Raw genomic sequence first — 15039 nt, forward strand, 5'->3', positions numbered from 1 at the left:
CCTCAAAAGAAAAGGGAAGAAGGTGTAGAATGAGTAGGATTGATCAGAAATAATCTGGATTTCGATGGGGGTTTCCAACTCCTACAGCAGAGCTCAGCGCTCTACTGACGACAGAGTCACCACCCCCTCTTGTGCTTTGTTCAGAGTCATTTGCAGGCAGGTACCTGGACAGCTGTTGCCAAAATCCATTGAGCTACTGAGAGGCCTGAATTCAAACCTAGAAGAGGAAAGAAAAGCACACAGTGAACAAAATTTCATGGCAAAACCCAAATGCAAAATATCACCAAGGTTACGAAAAGTGAAGGATGCACAACAGGGAGTAGGCTGAAAACTAGTTTCAAACACTTGTAGAAGTAAGAGAGACTGAGGACACTAACACAATAGCGAAACACTGTAGATGCTAGCAATCTGAAACTAAGTGCAAGAATGTGTCTTGCATTTCTGAAACTCAGCACTTCCTGAGATGGTTCATCGACAGGGAATCTCTTTTTGAAATGTTGATACTGTCCTGATATAGAAAATGTGCCTGACAGGCTATGCACAAGTATGCTGCCACCAACACTATTGTGTTGACGACAGGATAATCTCTTATGGTGAGTGGATTGGGAGAGACTGCTTGGCCTCAGGACCCCAGTGAGAACTCCCCTACCCTTCAGTGCAATTGTGTATGGGATGTGTCCACCTAGGAGAGCAGACCTGGCCTCTCCTGAGAAGCAGAGAAATGCTGGAAATACTCAGCGGGTCGGGCAGCGCCTGCGGAGAAAGGAACAGGGTCAACGTTTCAGGTCGATAACCTTTTAGCCAAGAGAAGGGACGGGTTGCAAGCGAGTAAAGAGGGAGGGAAGGACAAGTAAAGGTAACGGAGTGAGTAAGTGAAGAAATGGGTGAAGGGAAGAAACAGTGAGGCAGGTAAAGGAACAACAGGTGGGGGGGGGGGGTGGAACTGATCCTGACTGGCTTCATCCTGCCAACTCCTGCAGTCCCTTCCCTACACCTCCTCTCTGCAAGGACTCCCAGTTTCCCTGCTTCTCCAGTTCCACTCTATCAGTACCTCTCATCACATCCTTTACCTCCATCCGAGGATTCTCCTCTTCCATGGTTGGTCCGATCTTCTCTCTCACCTCCTCTCCTCCCTCCAAGATTCTCAATGGGCCCTCTCCTTCCACCACAGCAGCCTCCACCTTCAATATCTCCTTCTCCACTTCCCCAGCTGCAGTGTGATGTCACTAACGTGCAAACCTTCCCCTCTCCTAACAGCGTTCCGAAGGAATCATTCCCTCTAACAATCTCCACCAACAAAACATTCATTTTCCACTGCACTTTCCCATTCAACTGCGGGGCATGCAATGCCTGCCCACCCCCCTCCATCTGTCCCACCATCCTTGAAGACCAGGTGTAACAGTGATTAAATTGTCTCACTTTCAACTGACTCACTGGGGAGATCAAACAGAGGTTGGATGAAAGACCACCATTCAGTGCAGAAAGGTGACCCTGAGCTTCCAGTCATTGTAACAGCTTACTCTGATCTCTCCATCTTCAATCTCCTACAGAGCTCAAAGAAAAGCACCTCATCTTCCAGTTAGTCATGTTAGAGCCTTTCTCGTTACTACCGTCGGGGAGGAGGTACAGGAGCCTGAAGACCCACACTCAACATTACAGGAACAGCTTCTTCCCCTCCGCCATCAGCTTTCTGAACAGTCCATGAACCCATAAAGACTTCCTAGTTATTCTTTTTGTCTTTGTACTATTTATTTATTTTTGTAATTTATAATAATTGTCTTTGCACTGTACTGCTGCAAAACAACAAATTTCACATCATTTAAGTCAGTGATAATAAATCTGATTCTGATTGTAAGACTCTTCTGCATTCAGTTTCAAAACCCAATGATATCAAACGATGGTCAAAAGAGCAAGAACTGAAATGTGAACAGAAAATGCTGGAAGTACTGATGAAGGCTCTTCAACCCAAAACATCAATTCTGCATCTCTCTCCGTAGTTGCTGCCTGACAGCGCCTCTACTTCCTCAGGAGGCTAAAGAAATTCGGTATGTCCTTTTTGACACTCAGCAATTTTTATTGATGCACCATAGAAAGCATCCTATCTGGATGCATCACAGCTTGGTACGGCAACTGCTCGCCCAGGACCGCAAGAAACTGCAGAGAGTTGTGGACACAGCCCAGCACATCACAGACACCAGCCTCCCCTCCTTGCACTCTTTACCTCTCGCTGTCTTGGTGAAGCAGCCAGCATAATCAAAGACTCCACCCACCCGGGTCATTCTCTCTTCTCTCCTCTCCCATCAGGAGCCTGAGGGCACATACCACCAGGCTTAATGACAGCTTCTATCTCACGGTGATAAGACTATGGAACGGTTCCCTTATACGATGAGATGGACTCTGACCTCATGATCTACCTTGTTGTGACCTTGCACCTTATTGCACTGCACTTTCTCTGTAGCTGTGACACTTTACTCTGTACTGTTATTGTTTTTACCTGTACTACCTCAATGCACTCTGTACTAACTCAATGTAACCACATTGTGTAATGAATTGACCTGTACAATTGGTATTCAAGACAAGTTTTTCACTGTACCTCGGTACAAGTGACAATAATAAACCAATACCAATACCACTTTCTGTACTTAACACCAGACAATTATTCCATGAACCGCCCTCTAGGCCCAGTGTTTAGTCCTTCACCGGTCCCCTTTTTGCTCACACCTCATCCCTTTAGTTCGCCCGCCTCTCTCACTTTTGCTCACTTTCCTTCCCCCTGTCCCCACCTCCAGACATGGTTCAGATCTGTCTTACCTCCAACTTTTTTCCCCGTTCTGATGAATGGTCATCGACCCGAGAGGTTAGTTGTGTCTCTCTCTCCACAGTTGCTGCCTGACCTGAGTATTTCCAGCATTTTCTGGTTTCCTTATGAGTAATATGCTCTTGCACCTTATTGTCTGCCTGCACTGCACTTTCTCTGTTACATTCAGCATTCTGTTATTGTTTTCCCTTGTACTACCTCAATGCACTGTTGTAATAAAATAATCTGTATGGACGGCATGCAAAACAAGTTTTTCACTGTACCTCAATAATAAACCAATGTACCAATTTAGTTTTAAGGTCCTGGGCAAATAATGAGATGAAGTAGGAGACTGTGCAATGAAGCTTGACTTCAGAACAATGAATGTGCAAGAGTACACTGCATATCTGCATGAAATAGTCATTCAACAGGAATGCAAATCCTGCACTCCACTCCGCAGTGCTCACTCTCTCCCTCAAAAATATCTTGTATAAAGATTGAAGAACTCCTCAAAGACGAAAAGGCATGTAATTTAGTAATGTTGATAGCCCTCTGAACCTCTCTAAAATTACCGTACACATATCACAGCAGCACTGTGGGAGCACCTTCACCACATGCATTGCAGCAGTTTAAGAAAGCAGCTTGTCACCACCTTCTTAAGGACAGTTAGGGATTGGCGATAAATGCTGACCTGGCCAGTGTCACTCACATTCATGGCGGAATGAAAAAAGCATTAACATGACCCACTAACTGAGGTCAACCCATGAAAAAGCCCAGCCATTTAGCACCAGGTCTGTCAGAATTGGGTCAGCAATTTTTCTCTGTCCTCCCAGTCTGTTGACCAATGAAAATCAAAGGATTTTTATACCTGGGGGAAATCTGTACCAAGTGCTGGATCGAATCTGGGGATTGACCCGAATACTGAACTGGAACCCGTGTCTCCAATGTGAACGAACCTTGATTGTACATCCACCAACCCCCACCCACACCCCCCGACCCCCCCCCCCCGGTTAATATGTCACCTGCCGACTGCTTCCTCATCTTTAATCCGCCGCATCAAAGATGCCTTGCAAGGTGGGAAGGGAATCATCGAGAACCTGTTGATGTACCGGTCATTCTCGATATCCGGCCAGAGGACTTCCTGAAACAGAGACAGAGAGACGAGACAACAGTGTAAGCCTGTTGCACCACGGCTAGCTTGACTGGCTATTTGTTATCTGGAGTTAGAGGAGCAAAGGCAGATCCCTCCTGACCCCAGGAATCAGCAGGGCAGAGTTAATAATAAAAGCACAAGGGGGTTGAGGACACTGACTCTTCACTGACTAATCCCAGGTAACGTGGCACCAATATGTTGGATTTGAATATGTGTTTGTACATAGTCTTTGAACGTATAGACGTGTATATGGATGTGCATATGTACATTTATAATATGTAGATGGATGGATGGATGTTTAGGAGTATGGAAATTAGTCCATACTTTTCACGGTCTTGTCAAGGAGGATAGTGTTGTACAGTGGGGAAAGTTGTGGAATTTACCATTGACTCCCTGACAAAAACGTTTCAAAGATCAAGACTTTAAACCCAACACTAAGCTCATGGTCTACTAGGAAGCAGTGATTCCCGTTCTCTATCCTTGCCTCTGATCCTTGGATTACAGAGTGTTCCAGATTCAACAACTCTCACCCCTCAGGTCACATTTAAAATTCCTTCTTCTCACCTCAAACTACACCAACACCGTCTTCATAAATCCCTCAAAATCCACTGAGAGGACAAAGGAACTAACATCAGCATCATTCCCCCTTTCCTGGGACAGCATCCCCTCCCCAGCCAACATCCCCAACATTGAGGCACCAATTCCACTTAATCAGCTCCGCTGGGCAGACTACATCATTGACAGACTTGATACCAAATTCCCAAAACACACACTCTATTCCAAGCTCTGTCGTGGCAAGGAAGTACCAGTGCACCGAGCGAAAGATTCCTGGAATGATGGGACTCTCGTATGAGGAGAACTTGGGTTGACTAGGGCTGTAGTCACGAGGGTTTGGAAGGAAAAGAGGACATCTCACTGAACTGTACAAAATTCTGACAGAGCTCGACAGATCAGATGTAGGGAGGATGCTTGGGTAGTAAAACCAAAGATCTTACCTGGCTCAGGTTGTATAACCAGAGGTCACAGTTTCAGGATATGAGGTAAGACATTTGTGACCAAGGAGAACTCTCTTCTTGTGAACCACAGAAGGATGATCGGGGGCAAATTGCTGAATGTATGTAACAAGGAGAGAGATTTCCAGAAAGGCATCAACATGTATGGGGAAGGAGAGGAATGTGGCATTGAGAGAGAGGATCAGCCATGATCGTATTATGTGGCAGAGCAGGCCTGAAGGGTGAATGGCCTACTCCTGTTCCAGTTTTTCTATTTCGATGTTTCCATTACAACCTCCTTGAAAAGGTGCAAATTCCCCCGATTCCTGGGAATTCCTGGCCCAGACAATGAGGTGAGGCAGGACTGGAAACCTCACTCCTTTTATAGAGTTATAGAGTGGTACAGCAGAGAAATTGGCCCTTTGTCCATGCTGACCTTTTTTACTCATCTGTGCTAGCTAATCCCACTTCCTCACTTTAGAGGCATTTCCTCCTCTGCCTTGCCTACTTAAGTGTCTGTCTAAATGCCTTTTAAATGTAGAGAATGTATCTGATTGCACCACCTCCTCTGACAGCACATTCCAGATATCGATGACTGTCTGTGTAAAAATCTCACTCTTTGGATCCCCTTGAAAACCCCTTCCTCACACCCTAAGCCTATGTCAGAGCAACAGGAGCCCAGCGTAAATGACAGCCCAGCATCTCCCAAACCAGCCACTCCCTCTGTCCCGGCAGCACCACTTGTGGCAGAGTCTGTGGGTTCCACATTGGTGTCACCAACCTCCTCCAAACCCACAGACCTGGAGTGGAAACTGGTCATCCTCAATCCCGAGGGACTGCCTGAGAAGAACTATCAATGTACCTGTCTGTGTATGTATGTGCATCGTTGCATGTGCTACATACATGATTGCATGCACATATCACCATCTCTGTAGCTGCCTGTGTGCTACAAGGTGTATATTGCCATATGTAAATCAGACACTCACATGGCAGCATAATCACCCCCATTGCCTATCAAATTGAATAGCTTCCCGCTGTTTGTGAGGAGGTCGCTCATGAAGTCTTGACCGAGCCGAGATTCCATGAGCTGCACCTCGGGCTAATTGGAATAAACATGTTATTGTCACATGTACCAAGATTGTGAAAAACTTAGTTTTGTAAGCTGTCCATATAGATCATTTCAAAACTCAAGTACATTGAGGTAGTGCAAAGGGAAAAACAATAACAGAATGCAGAATAAAGTGTTACAGTTACAAAGAAGGTGCAGTGTGGGCAGACAATAAGGTGCAAGGGCCATGATAGCTGGGGGGTTATCATGGAGAAAGTCAAGACCAAACTAAAATAGCAAAGGAAGCACCCATTGGGTTGCTGCCTGCAAGGACGGTCACGCGCTAAAAGCAGTAGAGACGTACCATCGTAGACGTTTCTTCACCATATCCACTCTCTGTAAATCAGAAAGACAGGAGTCACTGTTGTGGGTGAAAAACACTGACACGGGAGGAACTCAGCAGGCCAGGCAGCATCCGTGGAGAAAAGCAGGCGGTCAACGTTTCGGGTCAGGACCCTTCTTCAGGACTAAAGATAGGAAAAGGGGAAGCCCAAAATATGGGAGGGAAAAGCAGAGCAGTGATAGGTGGACAAAAGAGGGGAGGTGGGGTGGGCACAAGGTGGTGATAGGTCGATGCAGGTAAGAGATAGTGATAGGCAGGTGCGGGGGAGGAGGGGAGAGCAGATCCACCGGGGGATGGGTCAAAGGTAAGGAGAGAAAGAGAAAAAAGGTAGAGAAAAAGAGGCTAGGAAAGGGAAGAGAAGAGGCATGGTGGGGGGGGGGGGCTTGTGGGGAAGGGGGGTGGGGATTACTTAAAGTGGGAGGCATGGGGGGGGTGTTGTGGGGAAGGGGGTGGGGATTACTTAAAGTGGAGGAATGGTGGGGGTGTTGTGGGGAAGGGGGGTGGGGATTACAAAGTGGGAGGAATGGTGGGGGTGTTGTGGGGAAGGGGGGTGGGGATTACTTAAAGTGGGAGATGCCCACTTTGAAGAAGTTTCCTTCCTCCTTTGTCTCTCTGCTGTTGTTGTGGGAGTGTGATGCACCCCGCCCCCCCCCACTGACTCAGGTCTGGTTAGTAACTTCATTCTACTTGTGCAGCATTACAGGTCCTGAGATTAAGTACAAATACTGTACGTTTGTCTGTGCCAGTCTCGTGCGGAAGATGATATCTCCCACAATATTACCGTAAAGCGGCAGCACCTAGATGCTCTGTGGTGGGGTTTGAACCACTAACTTGGCGAGATTTCTGCCACGAAACCAAACCTGGTACCAGGTGCTAATTTTAGTCACAGCTGCCCACTGGGACACCAACTTGGATTACCTGTGACACAATTTTGCCTCGCAGCCCGAGTTACCTCTCTGTTGGTCAGTGGTGTTGTTTTAGGAAGAGGACTGATCCGGCTTTCTCTACTGTGGAAACTTAAAAACAGCTCTTCAGCCAATCAGGACTCAGGCAAACATGGGGTCACACTTAACCCAAAACACCTGTCAGGTCAGGAGGAACACTAGTTGTGTTTCCCCCTTGAACCTAAACCACTGACTTCAACGGAGAGTTTTTTCAATCAGGTAGGGCATAAGATGGAGTTGCACACAATGTGTCAGTTTCCTGGTGTGGCTCTCCCACCTCTGAAACAGCAGGTTGTGGGTTCAAATCCCACGGCAGACCACAAGTACCTCTGCTGACAATTTACTGTAGGACTGTGGGAATCCTGCATAGCTGGAGGGGCTGTTTTTTTCTTGGGTTCAGTAGATACCCCACCTCTCTTGACTTCTCAGGCAGATACAAAAGACTTCAAGGCACCACTAGAAAAGAAAATTCCCCAGTTAAGGCTGATATTCACCCTTCACTCAGGGTTCCTGAGACAGGATATCAGATCATTCTCACAGTGCTCCCTATGGGAGCTTGCTGCATTTGTCATTATGCGGGACTTACTGGCTTAGCGCAGTTACTGAATCAGCAGCAGGAGTTCTAAAGCAACGACTAACAGACGTGAGTTCAAATCCCACCACAGCAGCTGGGAACTTAAACCAATAAAATCTGAATTTTAATTTTTCTGTTGTTCACACAGCTATCACACCGTCATAGACATCCATCTGGTTCACTGATGTACAGCCGGTTATCTCCTTGCTCCTTCACCGGTTATTCTAGACCCATCCGTGTGGTTGACTTTATCTGTTGCCTCAGTTCAGGGGTAATTAGGGATGGACAATAAATGCTGACATTGCGGAAGTGAATGGGTAATTTTTAGATGGGAACATTGGTCCTGACTGAATGACTCCACTGTTCTTTCCTGGCGGTGAAAGATGTGGTTGCGCTGGAGAGAGTGCAGAGGAGATTCACCAGGATGTTGCCTGGTTTAAGGGCTTTAGCCGTGGAGAGAGGCTGGATGGAGTGGCTTCATTTTCCCTGGAGTAGAAGGAGGCTGAGAGGTGACCTGACAGATTGGGGCAGATAGGCAACATCTTTTTCCTGTAGTTGTGGTATCAAAAACAAGAGGGCAAAGGTTTAAGATGAGGGAGGTAGAAGATTTAAACAGGATCTGTTTTTTTTAAACACAGAGAGTAGTTTAGATTTGGAACACACTGCCAGAGGAGGTGGAATCAGATACAACAACCACGCTTAAGACACAGCCAATCTCCCACAAACAGATGTGCAATAAAGATCAGGTAAGCTGATCTCAGGAGAGTGGGGGCTATTGCTCCATTTGTGTTACCACTTTCAGAGAGCCATGTACTTGCACTACAGGATGCGGTATAGATAACCAGGGCAGCGGTTATAGCCCATCACGTTGTCCAGGGGCTGGGTTGTTTCAGGAGGCAGTTATCAGTTGGATACCTGAAGCCATTTACAGGACATACAGGGTGGCACACTTCCATCCATGAAGGACATCCATGGACCAGGAAGGATTTACAACTATTCCATTGTTCCATGGTCACCATTGCTGAGACTGCCATTTAATTCCAGATTTATTTAATGGACTGAATTTTAACCCCCAGCTGCTGTGTGATTTGTGGTGCCAGGGAAATCTTCACATCCTTTTCAGACACAGATTGTTTTCCTTCTTGAAAAGCTTTGTAAAGAGGTGAGTCTCTGTGCTTGTGTTTGTGAGTTTCACCTTGCAGGAGTCTACAGGAGGCACATTTGCAAATCCTTAATAGTTGATTGGCTAATTAACAACAGCCAATAAAAGGAAGGTATGGTCAAGTGGAGTGGGTCAGTGTTGGGGGAGGGGGATTGAGGCTTTGGTGGAGGCTAAGGTAAGTCTCTGGTAACTTTCTTTCTTTGATTTTTCCTTTAGTGCCAGGCCAGAGAAGTTAGAATAGCTCCAGGGCTAGTGGTGTGTTCATCTTGTGAGATGTGAGAGTTCTGGGAGACCTCCAGCCTCCCTGATGGCTACATCTGCACAAGGTGCATCCAGCTGCAGCTCCTTACAAACTGTGTTAGGGAACCAGAGCTGCAGCTGGAGCTCCTTTGGTTCCTACAGGAGAATGAGGAGCTCACAGGTGAGAGCTACAGGGAGGCAGTCACTCCTAAGCTGCAGGAAGCAGGTAGCTGGGTGACTGTCAGGAGAAGGAAGACAAATAGGCAAGTGGTGCAGAGTACCCCTGTGGCTGTTCCCCTCAAATAACATGTTTTGGATACTGTTGAGGGAGATGACCTACTGGGGAAAGCTGCAGTGACCAGGTCTCTGGTACTGAGCCTGGTTGTGTGGTGCAGAAGGGGAGAAGAGGAGAGCAGTAGTGATAGGGGATTCCATAGTAAGGGGGCAGACAGGAGATTTTGTGGATGTGAAAAAAGGCTCCCAGATGGTATTTTGCCTCCTGGGTGCTGGAGTCAGGGATGTCTCGTATCAGATCCACAGCATTCTGAAGGGGGAGGTTGAACAGCAAGAGGTCATGGTACATATTGGTACCAATGATATGGGTAGGAAAATAGATGAGGCCCTGAAGAGGGAATATAGAGGAAGAGGGAGTTTCAGATTTGTGGATCTGAAGATATGACCTATACAAATGGGATGGGTTACACCTGAACTGGAGGGGGACCAAAATTCTTGCAGGATGATTCACTGGAGCTGTTGGGGAGGGTTTAAACTAGTTTGGAAGGGGGATGGGAACCCAAGTGATGGGTCAGAGGTTGGTGCATTTAGTGTACAAGAGGATGCAGCATGTAGAAAGACTGAGGAAGGATAGGCAGTTGAAAGGGTAAAATTGCAGTCAGTTGGATGAGCTGAAGTGTGTCTGCTTTAACGTGAGAATTATCAGGAACAAGGCTGATGAACTTAGAGCGTGGGTAAGTACATGGAACTATGATGTGGTGGCTATTACGGAGATTTGGCTGTCACAAGGGCAGGAATGGCTGCTGGATATTCTGGGGTTCAGATGTTTCAAAATGGACAGGGACAGAGGTAAAAGATGGGCAGGGGGGGGTGTGGCTTTGCTGATCAGGGACAGTGTCACAGCTGTAGAAAGGGAGGACATCCTGGAGGGATCGTCTACTGAGTCATTGGGTGGAAATCAGAAACAGGAAGGGAGCGACCACTCTATTGGGAGTATTCTACAGACCCCCCAATAGCAGCAGAGACACTGAGGAGCAGATTTTGGAAAGGTGTGAAAATAACAGGGTTGTTGTCATAGGTGATTTCAACTTCCCTAATATTGATTGGCACATCCTTAGTGTCAAGCAGATAGATGGGGCAGAGTTTGTTAGGAGTGTCCAGGAAGGATTTCTGATAGTATGTGGACAGGCCAACTAGAGGAGAGGTAGTACTGGACCTGGTACTAGGCAATAAGCCTGATCAGTTTTCAAATCTGTGGGAGAGCTTTTTGGAAACAGTGGCCATAACTCCTTGACCTTCTCCATAGCCTTGGAGAGGGATAGGAGCAGATGATATGGGGAAAGTATTTAATTGGGGGAGGGGGAATTATAATGCTATTGGGCAGGAATGTGGGAGTGCAAATTGGGAACAGATGTTCTTGGGGAAATGTGCAATGGAAATGTGGAGGTTGTTTAGGGAGTACTTGTATGGGGTTCTGGACAGATTCCTCCCATTGAGGCAGGGTAAGATCAGTGGAGTGAAGGAACTGTGGTTGACAGATGTAGAATATCTTGTCAAGAGGAAGAAAAGCTTGCTTTTCCTTTAGAAAGCAAGGATCAGACAGGGCTCTGGACAGCTACAAGGTAGCCAGGTGGGAGCTTAAGAATGGACTTAGGAGAGTTAGAAGGGGGCATGAGAAGGCCTTGGCAAGTTGAATTAAGGAAAACCCCAAGGTATTTCCACACCTGAAGAACAGGAGAATGACTAGAGTGAAGTTAGGACTCAGGGATAAGAGGAAATGTGTACCTGGAGTCAGAAGAGGTAGGGGAGGTCCTTAATGAATACTTTGCTCCAGTATTCGCCAGCAAGAGACCTTGACATTTGTGAAGATGGCACATGACAGGCTGATACACTAGAGCATGTCAATCTGAAGTAAGAGGATGTGCTGGAACTTTTGAAAAACATTTTTTTTCAAATCCCTGGGCCAGACAGGATATATCCAAGGTTATTACAGGAAGTGAGGGAAGAGATTGCTGTGTCTTTGGTGATGATCTTTGCATCCTCACTGGACACAAGAGTAGTGCCAGATGATTGGAGGATGGGAAATGTTGTTCCTCCCTTAAAGGGAGCAGGGAAAACCCTGGGAATTACAGACCAGTGAGTCTTATTTCAGTGGTGGGCAAATTACTAGAGAAGATTCTTAGACGGGATTTATGAGCATTTGGAGAAGCATAGGCCGATTGGAGACAGTCAGCATAGCTTTGAGGGGCAGGTTGTGCCTCAAGCCTGATTGAATTCTTTGAGGATGTGACAAAGCACATTGAAGGTAGAGCAGCGGATGTGGTGTACATGGATTTTAGTAAGGTGTTGGATAAGCTTCCTCATGGAAGGCTCATTCAGAAAGTCAGGAGGCATGGGATCCAGGGAAAATTGGCTGTGTGAATACAGAATTGGCTCACCCATAGAAGACCAAGGGTAGTTATAGATGGAGTGTATTCTGCCTGGAGGTTGATAACCAGTGGTGTTCCACAGGGGTCTGTTCTGGGACCCCTGCTCCTTGTGATTTTTTTAATAAATTATAAATGACATGGATGAGGATGTGGAAGGGTGGGTTAGTAAGTTTGGTGATGATAAAGGTTGGTGTTGTGGATGGTGTAGAAGGTTGCTGTAGTTTACAACAGGACATTGATAGGATGCAGAGCTGGGCTGAGAAGTGCAGATAGAGTATGCAGTGATACACTTTGGAAGATTGAATTTGAAGGCAGAATACAAGGTTAATGGCAGGAAGTCCTAGTGTGGAGGAAGAGGGATCATGGGGTCCACATCCATAAATCCCTCAAGGTTACGCCACAAGTCGATAGGGTTGTTAAGAAGTCATATGGTGTGTTGGGCTATTGAGTTCAAGAGTTGAGGTAATGTTGCAGTTCTATAAAACTCTGGTTAGACCACGCTTGAACTATTGTGTTCAGTTCTGGTTGCCTCATAGGAAGGATGTGTATCACTTTAGAGGGTGCAGAGGAGATTTACCAGGATGCTGCCTGGATTGGAGAGCATGTCATGAGGATAAGTTGAGCGAGCTAGGGCTTTTCTCTTTGGAGAGGAGGAGGAGGATGAGAGGTGACTTGATAGAGGTGTACAAGATAAGAGGCACAGATCGAGTGGACAGTCAGACTTTTCCCAGGGTGACAATGGCTAACACGAGGGGACATAATTTTAAGGTGATTGGAGGAAGGTATAAATGGGAATGTCGGGTAAGTTTTTAAAGAGTGGTGGGTGCATGGGACACTGCTGGTGGAGGTTGTGGGGCAGATATATTAGGGACATTTAAGAGATTCTTGAATGACAGAAGAGGAGTATGTGGGAGGGAAGGGTTAGAACTTGGAGCAGGACAATGCTGGCACAACATTGTGGGCTGAAGGGCCTGTGCTGTAATGTTCTATGCCCCACTCTAAGGGGACTGCACACCTTAACCCATGCATTAAGGTGAGAGGGGGTAGGTTCAGAATAGGTGTGAGGGGTAAGTTTTTTTTCTACTGAGTGGTGGGTGCCTGGAATGTGTTGCCTGAGGGTGGTGGAGGCAAATCATTGGGGGCTTTTAAAAGGGGCTTGGATGAGCACATGAACAAGAGGAAAATAGAGGGATATGGGCATTCTGTAGGTAGGAGGGAATAGCTACATCAGCACAACATTGTGGGCCAAAAGGCCTGTTCTGTGCTGTACTGTTCTATGTAACTGCAGGGTAGCACTACCAACAGAGTAGCACTCCCCCAGAATGTCCCTGAGAGTTGGTAGAAGTGGCCATTGGAGCAATAGTGGTTTATAATTAGTTCTCAGTATTTTTGTTGGTAATTACTATTGACTTTGATACAATGAGATGGGCTGACATTGAATAACCTTGATTGTGGTTATTTATGGATATCTTTCATTCTACTTCTGTTCTTCACACACTGGTTCAGTCTGAACACAAGCACCACTCCATGTGGCTGGTGCTGACCATGGACTCACCTGGAAACTCTGAGCTTTGAGCTGACGATAATTCCAGTCTCTGGAAGGAAAGGAAGATTGGGATTAGGCAGTGGGACAGGCAATGATCTGATCCTCACTAACCTGTTGTGATCTTGGGCAGTTGGGTGAATGATCACACTCCCAGCTTCATCCTCTCAGGCTCCACTAGACATCTCCATTCTCTTGTGCTGACCATCACTGAATCACTCACTTCCAACTTCACCAGGTTACACTGCTGACCATGTCCACACCCACCCTCCTACACCTGTCTGCCACTGCACTGTATTCCCAGGTTTAGGATTTCTGCTGGACTCTCCCAACCCTGTCTCCTTCAGGCTATGATTCTCTCGATCCTCTGGCAGTGACCTCTCCAGCAGCTCATGTTCACTACAGTCTGGTGGGGGAGAGCCCGTGAGGAACTCCCTCATTAACCCTCCTCCCTTGCTCCAACTCTTCACAATCAGGGAAAACAAGCTGCTGGGGGAACTCAGTGGGTTGGGCAGCATCTGTGGAGGCAAAAGGACAATTGATGTTTTAGGTCGAGACCCTGCATCAGGACTGGGAGTGTAGAGGGGAGATGGGATGGGTGGATCCATGTGGGGGGGGTGGAGGAGAATGGGCAGATGAAGCCAGTTGGGAGACAAGAGGAACTGAGAGGGGGCTGGTGAGTTGGGAAGGTGGGGGGAGATTGGGAAGGTGGGGGGGGGGAGAAATGTGAGAAGATCATAGTGGACCAGAGGGGGAGAGGAAGGAACAGGGGGAGCAGGTTACGTGCTATCAGGGGGAAAAGGAGGTGCTGGTTTGTGTTTAGCCTCACCTGGCAGTGGAGGAGGCTGAGACACATCCGTGTGGGAAAAGGGAGAGGGGTTGAAATAACTGGCAGCTCAAAATGGCCACTGGGGACAGCACAGGTGCTCTGCAACGCATTTCTATCTGCCCTTCCCTTGTCCACCTGATTCCACCTGGCCATTAACCCCTCCTTGCTTGCTCTTGCCCAACCCAGCCCCCTCACTGGCTAGCTCCCCTCTACCCTTGCAGGGTCTCAACCAGAAACTACCCAGTTCCCTCCACAGACACGGCCTGACCTGCTGAGTTCCTCCAGTGGCTTGTTTTGTCACTGAGGACCCAGCACCTGCAGTCTTCAGTTCACAATCCATTCCTCACTCAAATTTCTCTCAAGCGCACATACTTATGTGTGCACATGCATGTACACTCTTGTCTCTGATGCTATGTGCCTGTGATGCTGCTGCAAGTTTTTCATTGCATCTGTGCACATGTACTTGTGCATGTGACAGTAAACATGGATGTGTCATGCATGTGCACTGTGGTACTGTCACTGTGCCAGGCACTCGTGTTACAGCCACACCCACATGTGAGGGTGCTGCTACCTCACTAGGACACAATGGGACTGAGTGGTTGTGTGCTGGTTTGGGAGAGTCCAGCCCCCACTCCCAGGACTGATGGGCCACTGAGGACTGAGATGTGGAGAAACTTCCTTATGCGGAGGG

At 47.3% G+C, this 15039-nt stretch overlaps 1 protein-coding gene across 2 annotated transcripts in view; it reads right to left on the reverse strand.

The window, feature by feature from the left end:
* Window positions 1-15039, reverse strand: part of LOC127585477 (caspase recruitment domain-containing protein 11-like) — a 70048-nt gene that overhangs the window by 28249 nt on the left and 26760 nt on the right. For both annotated transcript variants that reach the window (XM_052042957.1, XM_052042956.1), the window contains exons 10-13: window positions 13532-13571; window positions 6355-6386; window positions 3820-3938; window positions 165-217 (exon numbers count right to left, since the gene is read on the reverse strand). In XM_052042957.1, the coding sequence (XP_051898917.1) occupies window positions 165-217; window positions 3820-3938; window positions 6355-6386; window positions 13532-13571 (244 nt within the window). The remainder of the gene's footprint in view (window positions 1-164; window positions 218-3819; window positions 3939-6354; window positions 6387-13531; window positions 13572-15039) is intronic.

Source organism: Pristis pectinata, chromosome 33 (genome assembly GCF_009764475.1).
Source record: "Pristis pectinata isolate sPriPec2 chromosome 33, sPriPec2.1.pri, whole genome shotgun sequence".
Classification (NCBI taxonomy): domain Eukaryota; kingdom Metazoa; phylum Chordata; class Chondrichthyes; order Rhinopristiformes; family Pristidae; genus Pristis; species Pristis pectinata.